This window comes from Coenobita brevimanus, chromosome 39 (genome assembly GCF_032717465.1).
Source record: "Coenobita brevimanus isolate Jiangsu-jjx chromosome 39, ASM3271746v2, whole genome shotgun sequence".
Taxonomy (NCBI): Eukaryota; Metazoa; Arthropoda; class Malacostraca; order Decapoda; family Coenobitidae; genus Coenobita; species Coenobita brevimanus.
The window spans coordinates 3367661-3384837 of record NC_136992.1 but is presented as its reverse complement, the minus strand read 5'-3'; the positions used below and the strand labels follow the sequence as shown (position 1 = coordinate 3384837).

General features: G+C 44.9%; 1 protein-coding gene across 1 annotated transcript in view; it reads right to left on the bottom strand.

The window, feature by feature from the left end:
* Positions 1–14859, bottom strand: part of LOC145396855 (uncharacterized) — a 51202-nt gene extending 36343 nt beyond the window's left edge. The window contains exons 1-6 of the mRNA XM_080270143.1: positions 14745–14859; positions 12920–13026; positions 8915–9076; positions 5241–5315; positions 3425–3597; positions 2565–2756 (exon numbers count right to left, since the gene is read on the bottom strand). Coding sequence (XP_080126269.1) covers positions 2565–2756; positions 3425–3597; positions 5241–5315; positions 8915–9076; positions 12920–13026; positions 14745–14844 — 809 coding nt within the window. The 5' untranslated portion in view covers positions 14845–14859. The remainder of the gene's footprint in view (positions 1–2564; positions 2757–3424; positions 3598–5240; positions 5316–8914; positions 9077–12919; positions 13027–14744) is intronic.
* Positions 14860–17177: the final 2318 nt, after the last annotated feature.

The following is a 17177-nucleotide window of genomic DNA, read 5'->3' as shown; positions in this document are numbered from 1 at the left end:
TCAAATCCCAGGTCTACAAGAATAAACCTCCGACGACTGAGGAAGTAAAGGCTGCTATACGGCACGAAATTGAAGCAGTACCACCTGAGATGGTCAGGAGGGCAATGGAGAGCTTCAGGGAGAGGCTTCAGGCTTGCATAAGAAAGGATGGTCATCATTTCGACGACAATTTTCAAGACAGCCTAAGTAAACACCATTGTTCTTAAATCTTGCTCGAAAATATGTCATAATAAATTGTAACAGATGTGCATTCAGTTGGCAAAATAATATTTGGAATAACAGCTCTGATGCCTATTTTATTAACCTTTGAAATTAGGGAGGTATTTCGGCCCCACCCTGTAAATATATATTATTACGATAAAATTTGAAAAAATAAAGCAAAAGGAGTATTAAGGAGGAATGATTAGGAAAATCTGTGAAAGCTAAACAAGCAATAATAATAAACGAGATATAGCGAAATAACAGTAAGTAAACAGAAGAGCTAAGCAAAACAGTAATGCTGAATGAAAGTAAATAAAATCACAAAGTATTCTCTGTAAGCAACAGGACAAGTATTACTGGTGGATATTTTTAGAGATACATATAGCAAAGAAACCAAAGGAATAAATAAAACAAAATTAAGAAGGCAAAAATCGGTTCCCTATCGATTCCAAAAGCAAAACAATATATCTTGAGCAAAATATGTAAAAAAATAATTATGAATATTTACATCAATGCTACTGAAGTGAGCTATGCACAAAAAAAAGAGGGGGGAGGGGAGAAATGAAAAGGGAGTGACGTAATTTTACTGCATATATATAAACCCATGCATATAGGGATTTTTACTGATTCCAAGATTATTTCACATACAGTATAACCTAACAGTTCACCTTGTTATTAATTAATTGGAATATTTATATGTTTGGAAAATAAATGAGTAACTACATGCTCTGAGGGTGATACTGATAAATATTTACATACTTACTGCTATACATACTATTCTGATACTCGTGTAGATCCTCATTTACTTTGGTTGTAAATACTTAAATACTTAAAGGACGCTTACTACTCGATACTTATACACAGGGTTGTCCATACATACAACTCCTCTTTCACTACCCCGGGTGATTTTTCGTGTATTGTTGGGACGGCTCAGTCAGCGTTATCCATGTCTACCGTGTATCATATATTCATTTCCCACTCCCACTGCCACCCCCACACCCACACCAGCAAAGTAAGCCGTCCTCGCAGCACATAAGGAAGCGTCCACACGTGTGTTGGAACAAGTGTGGACGCGCACCAAGATACCCCAGTGTGAGTTTCTAGTGGAGCGCTATTTCCGGACCACACTTTACTTTAATCAGACATACTTGTAGGTACTTGTATGCTTGAGGTACACTTGTAGATATATACGTACTTTAAACAGACATACGGTACTCGTGGATATTTATAGACTTTGTACATATATATATTACTTATCTGCTTTGGATATGCTTGTAGATACTGATATACCGTGCATTAAAGGGACGTACTTGAACCTACCTATTGATATCCCAGAAACACTCACAGCTTCCATACTCATCACTTGCACACAAATCTGCATCCATACATGTATACTTAACATCCACACATAACCCAACATACATACACAACACATGTACATAGCACTGTATACATACAACACGTACACAGAAGATTACATAAATTAATAAACATCATGTACAGAAAACACTGCATACATACACCATGTAAACACAACATTCAAAACTTACATGACAAGCTATGTAGACACAACACTGCACACACACACAGATACACAACAAACCCAAACACACAACACTAACAGCTGCCACACACAGTATTAACACTCAGCACTACAGACGTACATACATACTTACATAAATACATACACGACACATACACACAGCACTGAACACCTGTCATACACAACTGAACTCACAGCAATTATCCTCAGGTTCACCTGAAACACGAAACCCAGCGAACAGTACACCATCCTCCTTTCGGGGACTGGGAGGGAGCTGAGGGATGTTTGTACAGTATATCCGGGCAGAGAAGCCGCTTGGTTATATCAGTGCCACCACGTGAAGGCGTCCCTCTTCAACACCTTCCTTTTATTCACCCATCTATCCACTTCTTTCAGCCATTTTTCCATCAGTTTATCTATTTAGCTGTTTGTCGCTACGTATATTACCATCTATCCAGTCGTCTATCCATCCATGCATATGTCCACCCATCTGTTCGTCCATCCATCCATCCATCTGACTATCCATCTATCTATCTATCCATTCATATATCCGTCCATCCACCTATCCATCCATCTGTTAGTCTATCAGTATAACTATCTATCTACGTATCTATCTATTTATCTGTCCATCTATCCATCTGTCTATCTATCTATCTATCTGTCCATCTGTCTGTTTACCTATCTATCCATCTATACATATCGACTTGTCTCCAGTATATCGCTCCATCCATACAAAAGCGTTTCATTCATTCTTCCATATATAAATCTTGATGTTGCTCCTAGCCTCTATCTCCCACCTATCCGTCTATCCAGCACTGACCTGAGGGGGTGTGAGAGGTGAGCTATGGCCGCCAGTCGCTCCATAAGCTGAAACACCAGGTCCAGAAACTCGTACTTCGACGCCGACGAGGAGAAGGTGGTACACATGAGCAGATGAACTTGTATGATAGGCAAGAGGGCCCCCAGGGACGAGAGTTGGCTCCGGAATAGCTTGTCTTTGGCGTCGTATTGCCTGCGTGGGGTAGAGGAAGGTGGGTGTGAGTCTGAGGGCTGGTTCGGGGATTATTCTGGTCGAGGATGTGATATTTGCTTGGAACTTTGTTGTATGTGCGTGAAGATGTGTATTTTTTGTGAGGTTTAGTTTCCCTTCGTCTCTGTCTGTCTGTCTCTCTCTCTCTCTCTCTCTCTCTCTCTCTCTCTCTCTCTCTCTCTCTCTCACACACACACATAAACCATCATCTTCATCATCATCATTACCGATATATTACTAGATCTTAAATATCATCATCATTATCATCATCATCATCATCATCATCATCATCTTTTATCATCACCCTTACTCTGCTGGTTCTTTCATATCATCATCATCATCATCATCATCATCCCACACCTCGTTCCCAGACAAGATATGGGGTGAGGCAGGGACGAGTACAAAGAGAGGGAAACATGGAAATAGGAGAATGATCAGTGTGCCTAGTTAAATGAAACATCTGGGGGAGAAAATCGTTGTTATTAGCGTGAACAGAATGCACAAGTCGCCAAGAGAGAGAGAGAGAGAGAGAGAATAAACAACGTCAACTTCCAAGACAGACAGAGACAGGCAGATAAGCAGAAAAAAAAAATAATAAGCGAAAGAGACAGAATGAGAGAATTAGAGAAGGAAAGCTAGAGCCAACCCACCCATCGACTTCTCTGAGCAGCGCCTCCTGGGTTCTCCTGACGGTTTCTTGCAGGTTTTCAGAGAGCGTGGTGATATTCGTCTTCTCAGCCTCCATATTCTTCCTCAGTTCGTCTAGGAGGGCTTTGAACAGGATCACGCCGTCACGCACTGAATTCTGAAGCTCGCGGATGCTCTGTGGGTGTAGGAGGAGGTGTAAGAGAGAGAGAGAGAGAGAGAGAGAGAGAGAGAGAGAGAGAGAGAGAGAGAGAGAGAGAGAGAGAGAAACTTCTGCCCTGAGGTACAATATTTTTTTTGTTCTGGCAAGTCATTATTGTTATTATTATTATTATTATTATTATTATTATTATTATTATTATTATTATTATTGTTATTATTATTAGTTGTTGTTGTTGCTGTTGTTGTTGTTGTTGTTATTCTTACTGTCATCATCATCATCATCATTCCAACCCTATTAATAATACAGTATATGTGCAACTACTGATTCAGAAATAGGAACAGGGAAGTACAAAGACAAGGGAACTAACAGCAGATTGCCCACTGATATGAATCTTACATCATATTCACTCAGATTCAAGCCCTCGAAATTACACACACACACACACACACACACACACACACACACACACACATACACACTTACTCTTTGATTACTACGGAGTATAGGAGTTTCATTCTTTGTGTTCACGTAAGAAAAAATAATACTACCCACTTATTCACTGTTTTCAGAGCTGGGTGAAGTAGAGAGGGGATGAGAGGCAAAGAGTCCCCCAACCCATTAAGATAAATAAATAAATAAATAAATAGATAAATGAAATAAAGTCAACTTCGAATCTGGGTTCCGTGCCTACTGGTATCTACTGTTCCTCTCTCTCTCTCTCTCTCTCTCTCTCTCTCTCTCTCTCTCTCTCTCTCTCTCTCTCTCTCTCTCTCTCTCTCTCTCTAGGTAATGCATGTTCTTTTTTTTTTTTGTTAATATGAATGATATCAAAACAGAAGCAAGTGATGATAATTTGGTATTTTGGGTAGACTAATAAAAATACGTGACAGCCCTATATAACTCGAAAATACCATTATAATACCTTTGCATAATCCCGTATTTCACCCTCAGGAGGAAAAAACTGATATATTGGGGTCCTGTATTTCCTTTGTAACCCTTTGCATTACTTTGTACTTTTGTAATTCCTTGTACTCATTTTTCTGTTATTACCTTTTTTATTTATATTCTTTAGTACATAAAATTATTCTTATGGACTCCTTTGCATTCCCTTCTGCTCCTTTGAACTCCCTTTGTACTCATCATACATATTTTTTACGATTTTGTATTCTTTTGTACCAATTACTACTCCTCGATACCCCCTTGCACTCCCTTCTTTTTTAACTGTCTTTGTATTCAACATACCTTTCGATATTTTTGTATTCTTTTCCGTCTGCCCCTTTGAACTCCATTTGTACTCCGTTCTTTGAACTCCCTTTGTACTCCCTTATCCTGTGAACTCTCTTTGTATTCCTTTATCCTTTGAACTCCCTTTGTACTTCCTTCTCCTTTGAATTCGCTTTGCACTCCCTTCTCCTTTGAACTCTTTTTGTACTCCCTTCTCCTTTGAACTCCATTTGTGCTCCCTTCATCTTTGAACTCCCTTTGTACTCCCTTATCCTTTGAATACCTTTTGTACTACCTTCTCCTTTGAACTCGCTTTGTACTCCCTTCTTCGTTGAGCTCCCTTCTCCTTTGAACTCCGTTGTACTTCCTTCTCCTTTGAACTCCCTTTGTACTCCTTTGTACTCCCCTCTCCTTTGAACTCCCTTTGTACTCACCATGGCGGCCCTATCCAGCTTCTGTCTGGCTTGCGTGTAGGCTGTGTCAATGGGCAAAAGCGTCTCGCCAGGCAGCTGTGGGGCAGAGGGGGCGGGGGGGGGTGTTAGTGGGGGTGTTAGTGGAGTGGGGGAGGCATTAATAGGGGTGTTAGTGGAGGGGGGAGGCGTTAGTGGGGGGGTTAGTGGGGTGGAGGGGTTAGTGGAAGTCCGGCACAGTATTAAAGCCCGATTAGGATGCTTTCAAACACCTTTAACTAAGCGATTTATTCTTCCTATTTCATCTTAGCATTATTTTCTGTTTCTCTTGTCTCTCTCTAATATCGACAAAACTGGCCTAAAGAACAAACAAGTGCAGGCTCCCTAACACATCTAACTAAGCGATTTATACTACCTGTTTCACCTTTTTGTCTTTTATATTTTCTTCATCGTTACTAGTGAGAGAGAGAGAGAGAGAGAGAGAGAGAGAGAGAGAGAGAGAGAGAGGAGAGAAATAGCATAAAGGAGTACATTAAGGCGCCAAATACTGAAATAAACCGGTAAGGAAGAGGTGATAGGGAGCCTTCAAAAGTGACGAACACTGATAGTCGTATTCTCAAGGTCTAAGGTGGTTTGGTGCAGGAGAGGGACGCCTTCACGTGGTGGCACTGATATACCTAGAAGGCGCCACTACCCGGTAATACAAACATTCTTCAGTTCCCCCTCCCCATCCCCCCGAAAGAGGATGGTGGACTGCAGGTGGAAGGCAACTTCAGCCTACAGTCCACTGGGTTCACACTTCAGATGAACCATTACTGCTACTACTACTACTGCTACTACTACCACTACTACCACGACTACTACTATTACTTCTACCACTACTACTACTATTACTGCTACTACTACTATAAGGATGTAGCGCCTCTAACCAGCTTATTTCCGCATTGTACATGTAAATAATCTCTTTTCCTATGTATGTAAACTTAGTCGATATACTCGCATAAAGGGTGGTCCATATATAACGCCCCTCTTCCACCCCGCCAGGCCAATTATTATGTGTTGCGAGGGCGGCTCAGTCAACGTAAACAAATCCTACTTCCACGGCCGTCCCCGCAACACACAAGATTCCACCGTGTGCGATTCTAGTGGCGCGCTATTTGCAGATCATCCTGTATACCAAACAAAAGAATATTATCCCTTTTGGCTCAAATATTTCCCAAAGCTGAATAGAGGTGCAAAGTATGATCAATATTTAAATGCTTTACCAGAGAACTTTTTAAATTATGTTGGATTTTTATTTTTATTCGTATGTATTTATGTTTATTTATTTTTTACAGAAGATGAACAAAGAAAGGAAAAACAGTAACAAAAAAAAATCCATACACCAAATTACAGGTGTCCTTCATTCATTAAAAAAAAAAAAAAAAAAAAAAAAGACTAACAATTGGACTTGAACTTCTGTAGGTTGAAATTCAGGGGGGAAAATAATTCGAGAAATTAAGAGAAGTACAAAAATATATACTCTTTTCACTCCAACTTGGCCTAAAATTGCCGTCTCTCCCTCTTGAATGCAGACTCGTAACAATAAACACTGGATTATACTAGTCACGAAGAAGTGCTGTGGAAAGGATGTATGTAGAGCCGGAGCACTGATCTTTTTCTGCCACCGAGCTAAGCGAAACAAACTGCTAAAGGACGGAAATCTGGGCCAAGTTAAGGTAAAAGAAAAAAAAAAAGTATAGCATTAATCTCTTCAGTTCGAGGATGTAAGTTTTGTGTATTTCTCCCTGCTATAGTCCTGTCACCTTAACTTGGCAACATGTAGGAAGGCGCTTGTACTGACTGGAATATATCAGAACCATATCACTTTTCGAGTTGCGTTGGGCTAGGCAAAAATCCTGATGACTCTGAAACCTGCGTCATTGTACGAGTTCGGATTGAAAGAAATATCCTCCCATGATGGATTTACGTTTCTAGGAGCCCAGAGTTCAATTCCCGGCGACAGTGTCAAAAAATTCCCATATATGTACCCGTAAGCACGTGTAATGTGTGTTTCTCCAAATATATATGTATAGGAGAGATTTTTCGAGCTGGGGGTGTTAAATATAGCTTGTCTTAACCTCCTCATTAGCGCCCTATCGTAATCTTTTTAAAGCAATCGTCTGTTGGTTGCTAGAATGATATAAAAGAATACATCACTGGACTAAAAGGGTAGGGACTATCATAGGGATAAATGACGGAAATATTTGGGGAAGTGAGGTAGAAGGGAAATAAGCCTCTGAATTTTAGTATTTCCCTCAGCTGAAGAAAATGATTTGGTTTTAGGCTGAAAAAGTTAATATAGTTACTGAGACAACATTTGATCTCTTTAATATCCCTCAAGCTGGCCATTAATACACCAAACTATACTCATTTCACTTTACCTTGGCCTATAAACTTTCATCCCTCCATCTGGAATGCCAAGTTGTTGTGCTACCTTAAAGACAGAATATGAGGCTAGTCACGAAGAAGCTCTATCGGAAGAATCTAGAGCTGTAGCATTGTCTTTTTCCACCACTGGGCTACGTGAAGTAAGGTGCAAAAGGATGAAAATTTGGGCCAAGTTAAGGTGAAAGAACCTGTGACTTAATTAGTAAAAAGTTTATTCGTACTGTTAGTTAGTGTTAATAAAGTTAGGTTAAAAGGAGAGGGGGTTGAGTTGGGAGCAGGGCAGTGAAATGGCTGGGGACAGGGTGACATGGAGGCGATTTGTTGTGGCCTCCCCTTATGGGATTAAGGCGTCTGGCAAATGATAAATTGAGATAGATATATAGGTAAGAACAGGAGGTGATTTCTAACAAGAGATGAATATGGAGGGAAGAAGAAGAAGAAGAGAGCAAAAGAAGAAAGGAAAAGAAAAAGATAGTCAAAGAAAAAGAAAAGACGAGGTGTAAAAAAGTGTGGAAGTGTATTAAGCAGATAAATAAGGGTGTACAGGGTGTTAAAAAAAAAAAATAGTGGTGTAGTCGTGGTGAGATGTGCGAAAGAGAGGAAAGATGCAGTGAGGTGTGTGAGAGAGGTGCAGAGGTGTGTGATGGTGCAGAGAGAGGGACTTGGGTGTGATGGAGTGTGTGAGAATGTGAAAAGAGGCAGCAGTGTATCTGGGGGTGTATTAGAGAGAGAGAGAGAGAGAGAGAGAGAGAGAGAGAGACTGGGGTGTACTAAAGTGTGTGGGGGTGTACCTGCTCGTGTAATGAAGCGTAAAAGTGTGCTACGAGGTGGACAGGTAGGAAAAGGTGCTGCATATTATGGTGTGTGTGTGTGTGTGTGTGTGTGTGTGTGTGTGTGTGTGTAAATCGGGTGTATCAGAGTGTAAATAGCTCACCATACGAGTCCTATCGAGCTACTTGTTTCCCTGGGTGTAGACGGTGGTGAGATCCATGAAAGGGGGTGTAGGGGGGTGTGGGAGGGTGTGGGATGACATGTGAGTGTATAACAGGGTGTGAAGGAGTGTAGAAAGAATACGAAGGTCTAGAAAAATGTCAGAGGAATGTGTCAGGGCGAGGAAATTGAAGTATGTCTAAGGGTTTCCGAGGGTGTTAAAAAATAAGGGTGGGGTATCTAAGGGTGTACGGTGTGTTAGAGAGGGTGTAGGAGGGTGTAGGGGTGTAGGAGGGTGTAAGGGTGTGCCAGGCTGTGTAAAGGTGTAAACGACTCACCATAACAGCCCTGTCGAGCTTCTTGGCGCCCTGGGTATAGGCGGTGTCGAGGTCGATGCAGTGGAGGCGGGCGTCCATGGCAGACTCGCGGAAGCAGGTGATGCACAACATGGTACGCTTGGTGGTGGAGAACATGATCTGAGGCTCACCGTGGACTGCACACTGCGGGGGGAGGCACGGTTAGGCAGGCACAGGCACGGGGTAGGCATAGGTGGTGATGGGTGAGGCGGAGGTAGGCAGAGTTGGTGATGAGAGAGGCAGAGTTGGTGATAAGAGAGGCAGAGTAGAATTGGTGATGGGATAGGCAGAGGAAGGCAAGATTTGTGATGGAAGAGAAAGAAGTAGACAGAGTTGGTGATGGGAGAGGCAGAGGTAAGAAAAGTTGGTGATGGGAGAGGCAAAGATAGGCAAGGCTGGTGATAGGGGAGGCAGAGGTAGGAACAGTTAGTGATAGGAGTGGCAGAGGAAGGCAGGGTTGATGATGGAGAGGCAGAGGTAGGCAGAAATGGTGATGGAAGGGGCAGAGCAGAGTTGGTGATGAGAGAGGCAGAGTAGAGTTGGTGATAGGAGAGGCAGAGATAGGCAGGGTTGGTAATGGGAGAGGCAGAGGAAGGCGGGATTAGTGATGGGAGTGGCAGAGGTAGGCAGAGTTGGTGAGAGAAGAGGCAGAGTAGAGTTGGTGATGGGAGAGGGAGAGGTAGGCAGAGCTGGTGATGGGAAGGGCAAAGGTAGGCAGAGTTGGTGATGGGAGAGGCAGAGGTAGGCAAGAGGCAGAGTTAGGAAAGACTGGTGGCACGGAGAAAGAGAATTTTTGGGGGATGAAAAAAGTGGGAATTACTGAGTACCTCTGAGGTGAGAACGTTGGGAGAGAGAGAGAGAGAGAGAGAATGTGAATGAGAGAAAAATTAAAGAGAAGAGACACTGCTTGAGGGGAAAAAAAGTGAGATAGGAAAATGTGAGATAGGAAGTTGTTGGAAAGAGAGAGAGAGAGAGAGAGAGAGAGAGAGAGAGACGCAACGGGATGCACTCCGTAGAATATCCAACACAACTCTTCCTTTACTGCCCTTTTTGAGTGAGTGGCTCAGGAAGGGGGGGGGGTTGAGGCAGGGGAAGGGAGGAAGAGGCTTGGTGAGGCAGGGGAAGGGATGAAGAGGGTTGGTGAGGCAGAGGAGGGGAGGAAGAGGCTTGGTGAGGCAGGGGAAGGGAGGAAGAGGCTTGGTGAGGCAGGGGAAGGGAGGAAGAGGCTTGGTGAGGCAGGGGAAGGGAGGAAGAGGCTTGGTGAGGCAGGGGAAGGGAGGAAGAGGCTTGGTGAGGCAGAGGAAGGAAGAGGCTTGGTGAGGCAGAGGAAGGGAGAAAGGCTTGGAGAGGCAGAGAAAGGGAGGAAGAGGCTTGGTGAGGCAGGGGAGGGGAGGAAGAGACTTGGTGAGGCAGAGGAAGGGAGGAAGAGGTTTGGTGAGGCAGGAGAAGGGAGGAGGAGGCTTGGTGAGGCAGAAAGAAGCAGGGGTAGGCAGGAAAAAAGTAAGGGTTGGCAGGAGAAACCAGGGGGAGTCAGACTTGGGTAGGGTGAGGCAGGGAGAAGCAAGGTCAGGCAGGGATAGGCAGGGTGAGGCATCGGTAGGTGGGGGGGTGAGGGAACAGAGGGGCAGGGACTAGGAAGATGGATGGACAGGCTAGGGAAAGGGGGTGGGAAGGGAGGAGGAACAGGGGGTGGGGAGGGAGGGGATAGGAAAGGGGAGGGAGGGAGGGGGAAGGTGGTGGAGAGGGAGGGAGAAGAGAAGGAAGACGGGGGGAGAGAAAACAAGAGGATAGGGAGGCAGTGGGGAGGAGGAAAGAGGTAGGGAAAAGTAGAGAGGGGGAAAAGAGGAAGGGAGGGAAGGAGGGGAGGGAAGGGAAAATGAGTGAGGAGGGTGGAAGAGGGAAGGAAGGGAGTTGGGAGGGAGAGAAAAGAGGGGGAGGAAGAGAGGAGAGGTGGGGGGAGGGGCTGCAAAGATGGACAAGCCTGAGGAGAGGGGAGGGGGGACGGAGAAGAGGGAGGGGAGGAAGGAGAAGGGGGAGGGGAGGGAGGGAGAAGAGGGAGAGGAAGATGGAGGAAGGCTTCAGAGGGGTGCATTTTGTGTCGAATAATTTTGTCAATTCTCGTGGCCTGCATACCGTGGGTGGGGTAGAGGGGGGCAGATCAGGAAGGGAGAGACAGGAGGAGGCAGGGAGAGGCAGGAGGAGGCAGGGAGAGGCAAGAGGAGGCAGGGAGGGGCAGTAAGAGGCAAGGGAGAGGCAGGGTAATGAAGGGGAGTGGATACAGAGGCAGAGAGACGCAGGGTGAAGGAAGGAAGGATGGGAGAGGCAGAGGCAGGCAAAGTGAAGCATACTGGGATAGGGAAAGAAGGAAAGAAGGAGGAAAAGAAAGAAGGAAGGGTGAGGGAGGAAAGGGAGGTATATCGAGGAAATGAAGGAGAGAGGGAAGAGTGAGATAGGCAGGGAGGGAAAAGGAAGGAAGAAAAGAATTAAGAAGGAATGTAAGGAAGGAAGGAAATAAGAAAGGAAAGCAGGAAGGACGGAAGGTGAGAAGGAAGAGTTAAAAAGGAAAGAAATTAGGTTTAAACAGGAAAGGAAGGTAAAAAGGAAGGGAGGAAGGAAGAAGGCAGGAGGGGGAAGGTGGAGGCAGTGCGAAGCAAGGGAGGAAGACGCAAGGGATAAGGAAGGGATGGGAGAGAGAAACCTGGGTGAAGTAAAGAAGGGAGGAATGGGTGGGAGCGGGGGAGGCAAGGAAAGTAGAGGGGAAAGAGATGAGGCAAGATAGGGTAAGAAATGGTGAGGCAGGGATGAAAGGAGAGGCAGGGGTAAGGAAAGGAGGAGAGGGCGAGGCAGGGAGGGGAGGGAAAGGCAGGAATGAAGCAAGAGGTTAGGCAGGAAGGACAGGAAGAGGCAGGGGTGAGGCAGGGAGGGAAAGGAGAGGCAGGGTGAGACTGGGAGGGGAGGGAGAGGAAGGAAGAGGCAGGAAAGGAAGGGAGAAGCAGGGGTGAAGCAGGGATGGTAGGAAAAGAGACAGGGGTGATTCACAGAAGGGAGGGTTAGGTAGGAGTGAGGCAGGGAGTGAAGGGAGGGACAGGGTGAGGCAGGGAAGGGAAGGAGAGGAAAGGGTGAGGCACGAAAAGGCTAGGCAGGACGCAGGTGGTACAATTCTGGTGTAATGCAAAGGATAGGCAGAACGAAAGAGAGAGAGAGAGAGAGAGAGAGAGACAGAGACAGAGACAGAGACAGTCAGAGAGAGAGAGAGAGAGAGAGAGAGACAGAGAGACAGAGACAGAGAGAGACAGAGAGAGAGAGACAGAGAGAGAGAAACAGAGAGAGAGAGACACAGAGAGAGACAGAGAGAGAAATTAAAAAGAAGAGACACTGCTTGAGGGGAAAACAGTGAGATAGGAAAATGTGAGATAGGAAGTTGTTAGAGAGAGAGAGAAAGAGAGAGAGAGAGAGAGAGAGTTTTCAGATGCTGTCATACTCACTCCACTCTAACAAAGCCTATTAAGTACAGTCCTTTAACACTCTTTTAGCCCTCCTTGCCCTGCCCTGCCCTGCCTTGTCCTGTCCTGCCTTTCCCTCCCCCGCCTTGCCCTGTCCTGTCCTGCCCTGCCCTGTCCTGTCTTACTCTGTTTTACCTAACCTTGTCTCATCCTATTCTAGCTTGCCCTACGTTTCGTAGCTATATTACATTGGTCTCCCCTTCCTTACTCTGTCCTACCTGCCTTGCCTCGCTTTATTACGAATCCTATTACCTGGCATTGCTAAAACAGGTGAAACAAATGGGACTGGAATCACTTGGAATTACACATATATCTTGCGTAATAAAAACGAGCAGTAACTATGGGAGAAAGATAAAAATGACGGGAAAAAATTATGATAAATTGGCGAAAATCACACACACACACACACACACACACACACACACACACACACACACACACACACACACACACACACACACACACACACACAGCCAAGACTCACCTTCCTATTGGCGTCCTTGCCTCTCTTGGACATATGTATGATGTCATGCAGGGAGAACATGCGCGCTCGGTGAGTCTCCTCGCGGCAGTGTCCACATAGCGCCTGACCTGCATGACGGGGGAGAGGAGAGTTAGTTGGGGGAGTAAGGGGAGAGTTGAAGGAAGTAGGGAAGAGTTGAGGGAAGTAGGGGAGAGTTATGAAGGGTGTGGGAGATTTGGGGAAAGGAGTGGAGAGTTGTAGAAAGTAGTAGCAGGCAGAGGAGAGTTGAGGCGAGTGCGAGAGCTCGGGAAAGTAGAGGAGAGTTGATGCGAGCGTGGAAGAGCTGGAGGAGAGTTGTGGAAAGTATAGGAGAATTGAGGGGAGTGTGGGAGAGTCTGGGAGAGTTTCTCATGGATGAGGGATATGGAGTTACAAGGAGAAAGCTGGGAAAGCATGAGTTAGTATGGGAGAGTTGTTGGGGAGTGGAGAGGAGAGTCTGTGTGTTGAGGATGTAGAGTTAGTTGGGGAGTGCTGGAGAAATGGAAAGAAGAGATGGGAAGAGTAGAAATAGTAAGGGAGAAATGGGAAAGCAGAATTAGTGAAAGGGTACTGAGAAATGGAGTTACTAGAGGGAGTAGAGGAGAAATGGAGTGAGGTCTGAGGAAGAGGAGAAATTTTTAGATACGACAGAGATGGAGTTAGTGCAGAAGAGTAGGAGAATGAGGACGTGTTAGAGGAGGTGGGGGGAGTGGGGGAGTGTGTGTGTGTGGGGGGGGGTGGATTTGGAGGAATTAAGGGAGGGGGTGGAGAGACTGAGGCGTGTGAATGGAAAACGGAAAGAGTACATGAACAAAACTCTCAGAAGCACAGGACCATCACAAAGAGCACACAACAGTTTAGTGTGTGTGTGTGTGTGTGTGTGTGTGTGTGTGTGTGTGTGTGTGTGTGTGTGTGAGAGAGAGAGATGTAAACAGTAATGAGGCAGAGAACTTATCCCCATAACGAAGTACAGAACACACACACACACACACACACACACACACACACACACACACACACACACACACACACACACACACACACACACACACACACACACACACACACACACACACACACACACACACACAACTTGTCTCATACACAGTGAAGAAACATAAGGCATTCTGGAATGAGAAGAAAAATATCAAAGAATAAAGAAAGGATAATCAAAGCAAAACAGAGGAGAGAAGAGAGAACCACGAAGATCACAGAGCGGAAGGAAATGAAGAAGAAATTCGTAGTAACAACAGATGCAGCTTAAAAAAAAAAAAAAAAAAATAGAACAAAGAATATGGTAAGGAGAAACAGGTGGAGAACAGAGACGAGAACTACATGAAGAACAAAGAACTTAAGGGCCACGAAGAACAAAGAACTACTTAAAAATCAAGAAACAATACGAGCTTCTTCCATGTGTTGAAGAAAAACATAATTGTGGAAAAAGAACGACGAAGCAGAGAAGTATCAGCAGATGTTGTTGTCCCAGGTTCACCTGAAACGTAACTCCACTGGCCTGTAAAATGAAACTGCTCTTCTTTGACAGTCCACCATCCTCCCTTCGGGCCATATCGGTGCCACCACGTGAAGGCGTCCATCACAACAAAGAAGCAGAAGGGAGAATAAACAGAAGAGAGCAAGAGGCAAAGGAAAACTCTATAAAATAACAAGGAACATAAAGAGCCAAAAGGGAACACTAGAACAAAATAAACAGAACAGAGCAAAAGGTAAATGAAACCAAAAATAACAGAGAACCTACGAGCCACAGGGAACCCCAGAACAAGCAGAACAAGGGGCGTTCCCCACTAACCACAGGTGTTGCAGAAGAACATTGCATTCTGGCTGATGGATTTATCACAGTTGGCGCAGGTGGGTCTCTCCTCGCACGACGACTCCACCAGGAACACCATCAGGGCATCGCGGGGGGGCAACTGACCCTCCTTCAGCGCCGTCACCTTCCTGCGGGGGGAAGTGAGGTCAGGCGCGGTAGGCACAGAGGGAAGAAAAGGCTGTGTGAAGTGAGAAGTTATACAGAGAGACAGACAGACAGTAAATATATACATACATACATACATACATAAAGTAAATACATACATACATACATACATACGTGGAAATAATCTCCATCTTTAATTTCCCATATGGTTGTCAGTCAGTGTGACCATAACGTTTAGGATTTATAAGGATGTTGATATGACAACTTTTTTATTTCAAAGAATTCCTTTATTTGTCATTTTCCATAGTTATTCCCTCTCCTTGTGGGATGTCATGCAAATAAGAAATTAGGGTAGTAAGGGGGTACACACACACACACACACACACACACACACACACACAGGGGGGGGATGGTAGGTAGGCGAAAGATGCGAAGCAGAGGAAGTTTTGTGTGTGTGTGTGTGTGTGTGTGTGTGTGTGTGTGTGTGTGTGTGTGTGTGTGTGTGTGTGTGTGTGTGTGTGTGTGTGTGTGTGTGTGTGTGTGTGTGTGTGTGTGAAAGAGAAAGAAAGGAGAAAAGGCTAACCAGATAGAAACGGTAGTAGGCAAGGGGAGAGAGGTAGAAAGAGAGAGAGAGAGGGGTAGATAATGATAAGTAAAGGGGGGGAGGATGAGTTAAGAGGCAGCTGAGATATCAAGAGGAAAACAGAGAGGCAGGAAGATATAAGTATGTAAACAGAGAGAGAGAGAGAGAGAGTTGGTATGAGCTAGAGGAAAGACAAGGGAAATTTGAAGAGGGAAGTAGGGAGGTAAAATTTTCCTAGTGCGGTTAGGATGAACAGGGTGGCAGGGACAGGAAGGGAGAGGGGGAGGTAGTGTGCAAAGAGATTTTTTTAACCTCTCCAATAAAGCAGATGTTTCCTAATTATTAAAAAAAAAATGGATGGTAAAAACATCTGCGGAGGATACGAGAATTATATGGTTATTGTTCGTGACCTCTTCAGTGCAGCAGAATTCAGTAAAGCTAAATAAAACCCTCTGGAAGTAGAAGCAAAACAGATACATCCTAAACTGAATAAAACTGTTTGTAGGCAGCGAGTCTAAAAATGCAAATTACGGTGGTTCGGTGGGAGATATTGGACAGAGGGTATATCTAAAATCTTTAATGCATCCTTCCTGACGACCTGGTCAACCCCTGATGACACCACAGACAATATTCAGCTCCCTTCAGCCCGTTTTTCTTTTGGTATCTTCTAACGAGCCAACTTTTACTAACGGTGGACGATTTTAGGACATAAAAGAGTCTGAGTGTGTTTATATTTACGATATTAACTAACTCGCAGTCGAAGCATATCTAGTATTTGATTTTACCCAAGCCCAGACTTTTTGAGCTAAGAGTGAGTCATAAGAACCTGTTAAACTTGACTCCTGACGGTGCTAGTCCGCTTAGGAAAACGTTCTCAGGCTGAAGGGATTACAAGCACTAATGTCTCTGCCTAAACAAGAAAGGTTTAGACAGTCACCAGTTCCATCTTATTTCTCGCTTTGTGTAGGGACCAGTGGCTAGTGCTTCTGTAGTCCACAATAATGTAATCCATTTCGTGTAATGCCTTCTCTATCTATGACGTGAAAAACCAGGTAGCTATTATGAGAGTGATGAATGCTTATTTTTAGGTTTTCTTTCTGGAAAGTTTTAGAACTTCTCCACTTCCACACTCTTCTTCATTTAGGATTTATCTTCACCGAGCTTAGCACCCTATCTAGCACCCCCAACACCCACCACCATCCTATCCAATTTCACTGTCCACAGCTAACCCCCATTCCTCCCACTCTTCACCGCGCAATCCATCCATTCACCTCCATCCTATGCACTCTTCAAGCACCCACTCTCAACTCCATGCTACTCTCTCATCACCACCCACCCCATCCACTCTCTGCCACCCATCCCACCCACTCTCCACCGCCCATCCCATCCACACTTTCCATCACCCATTGTACCACTTTCCACCACCCACTTCACTCACTCTCCACCACCCATCCCACTCACTCTCCATCACCCATCCCACCCACTTTCCACTACTCATCCCACCCACTCTCCAGTGCCTATCATACCCACATTTTCTTTCCCCACTGGACAGCCAATTTCTCAGTGGCCATTTATTCTACGATTATACACATAACATCAAAATCTGGTAACTCATACATGGTGGTCACCTCATTTATATTGGTAGACTATTGTGCTAACCAGGACATGGAGGAGGGACACCTTCATGTGGTGGCACAGTTACGACCTGGCGGCTCAACTACCTG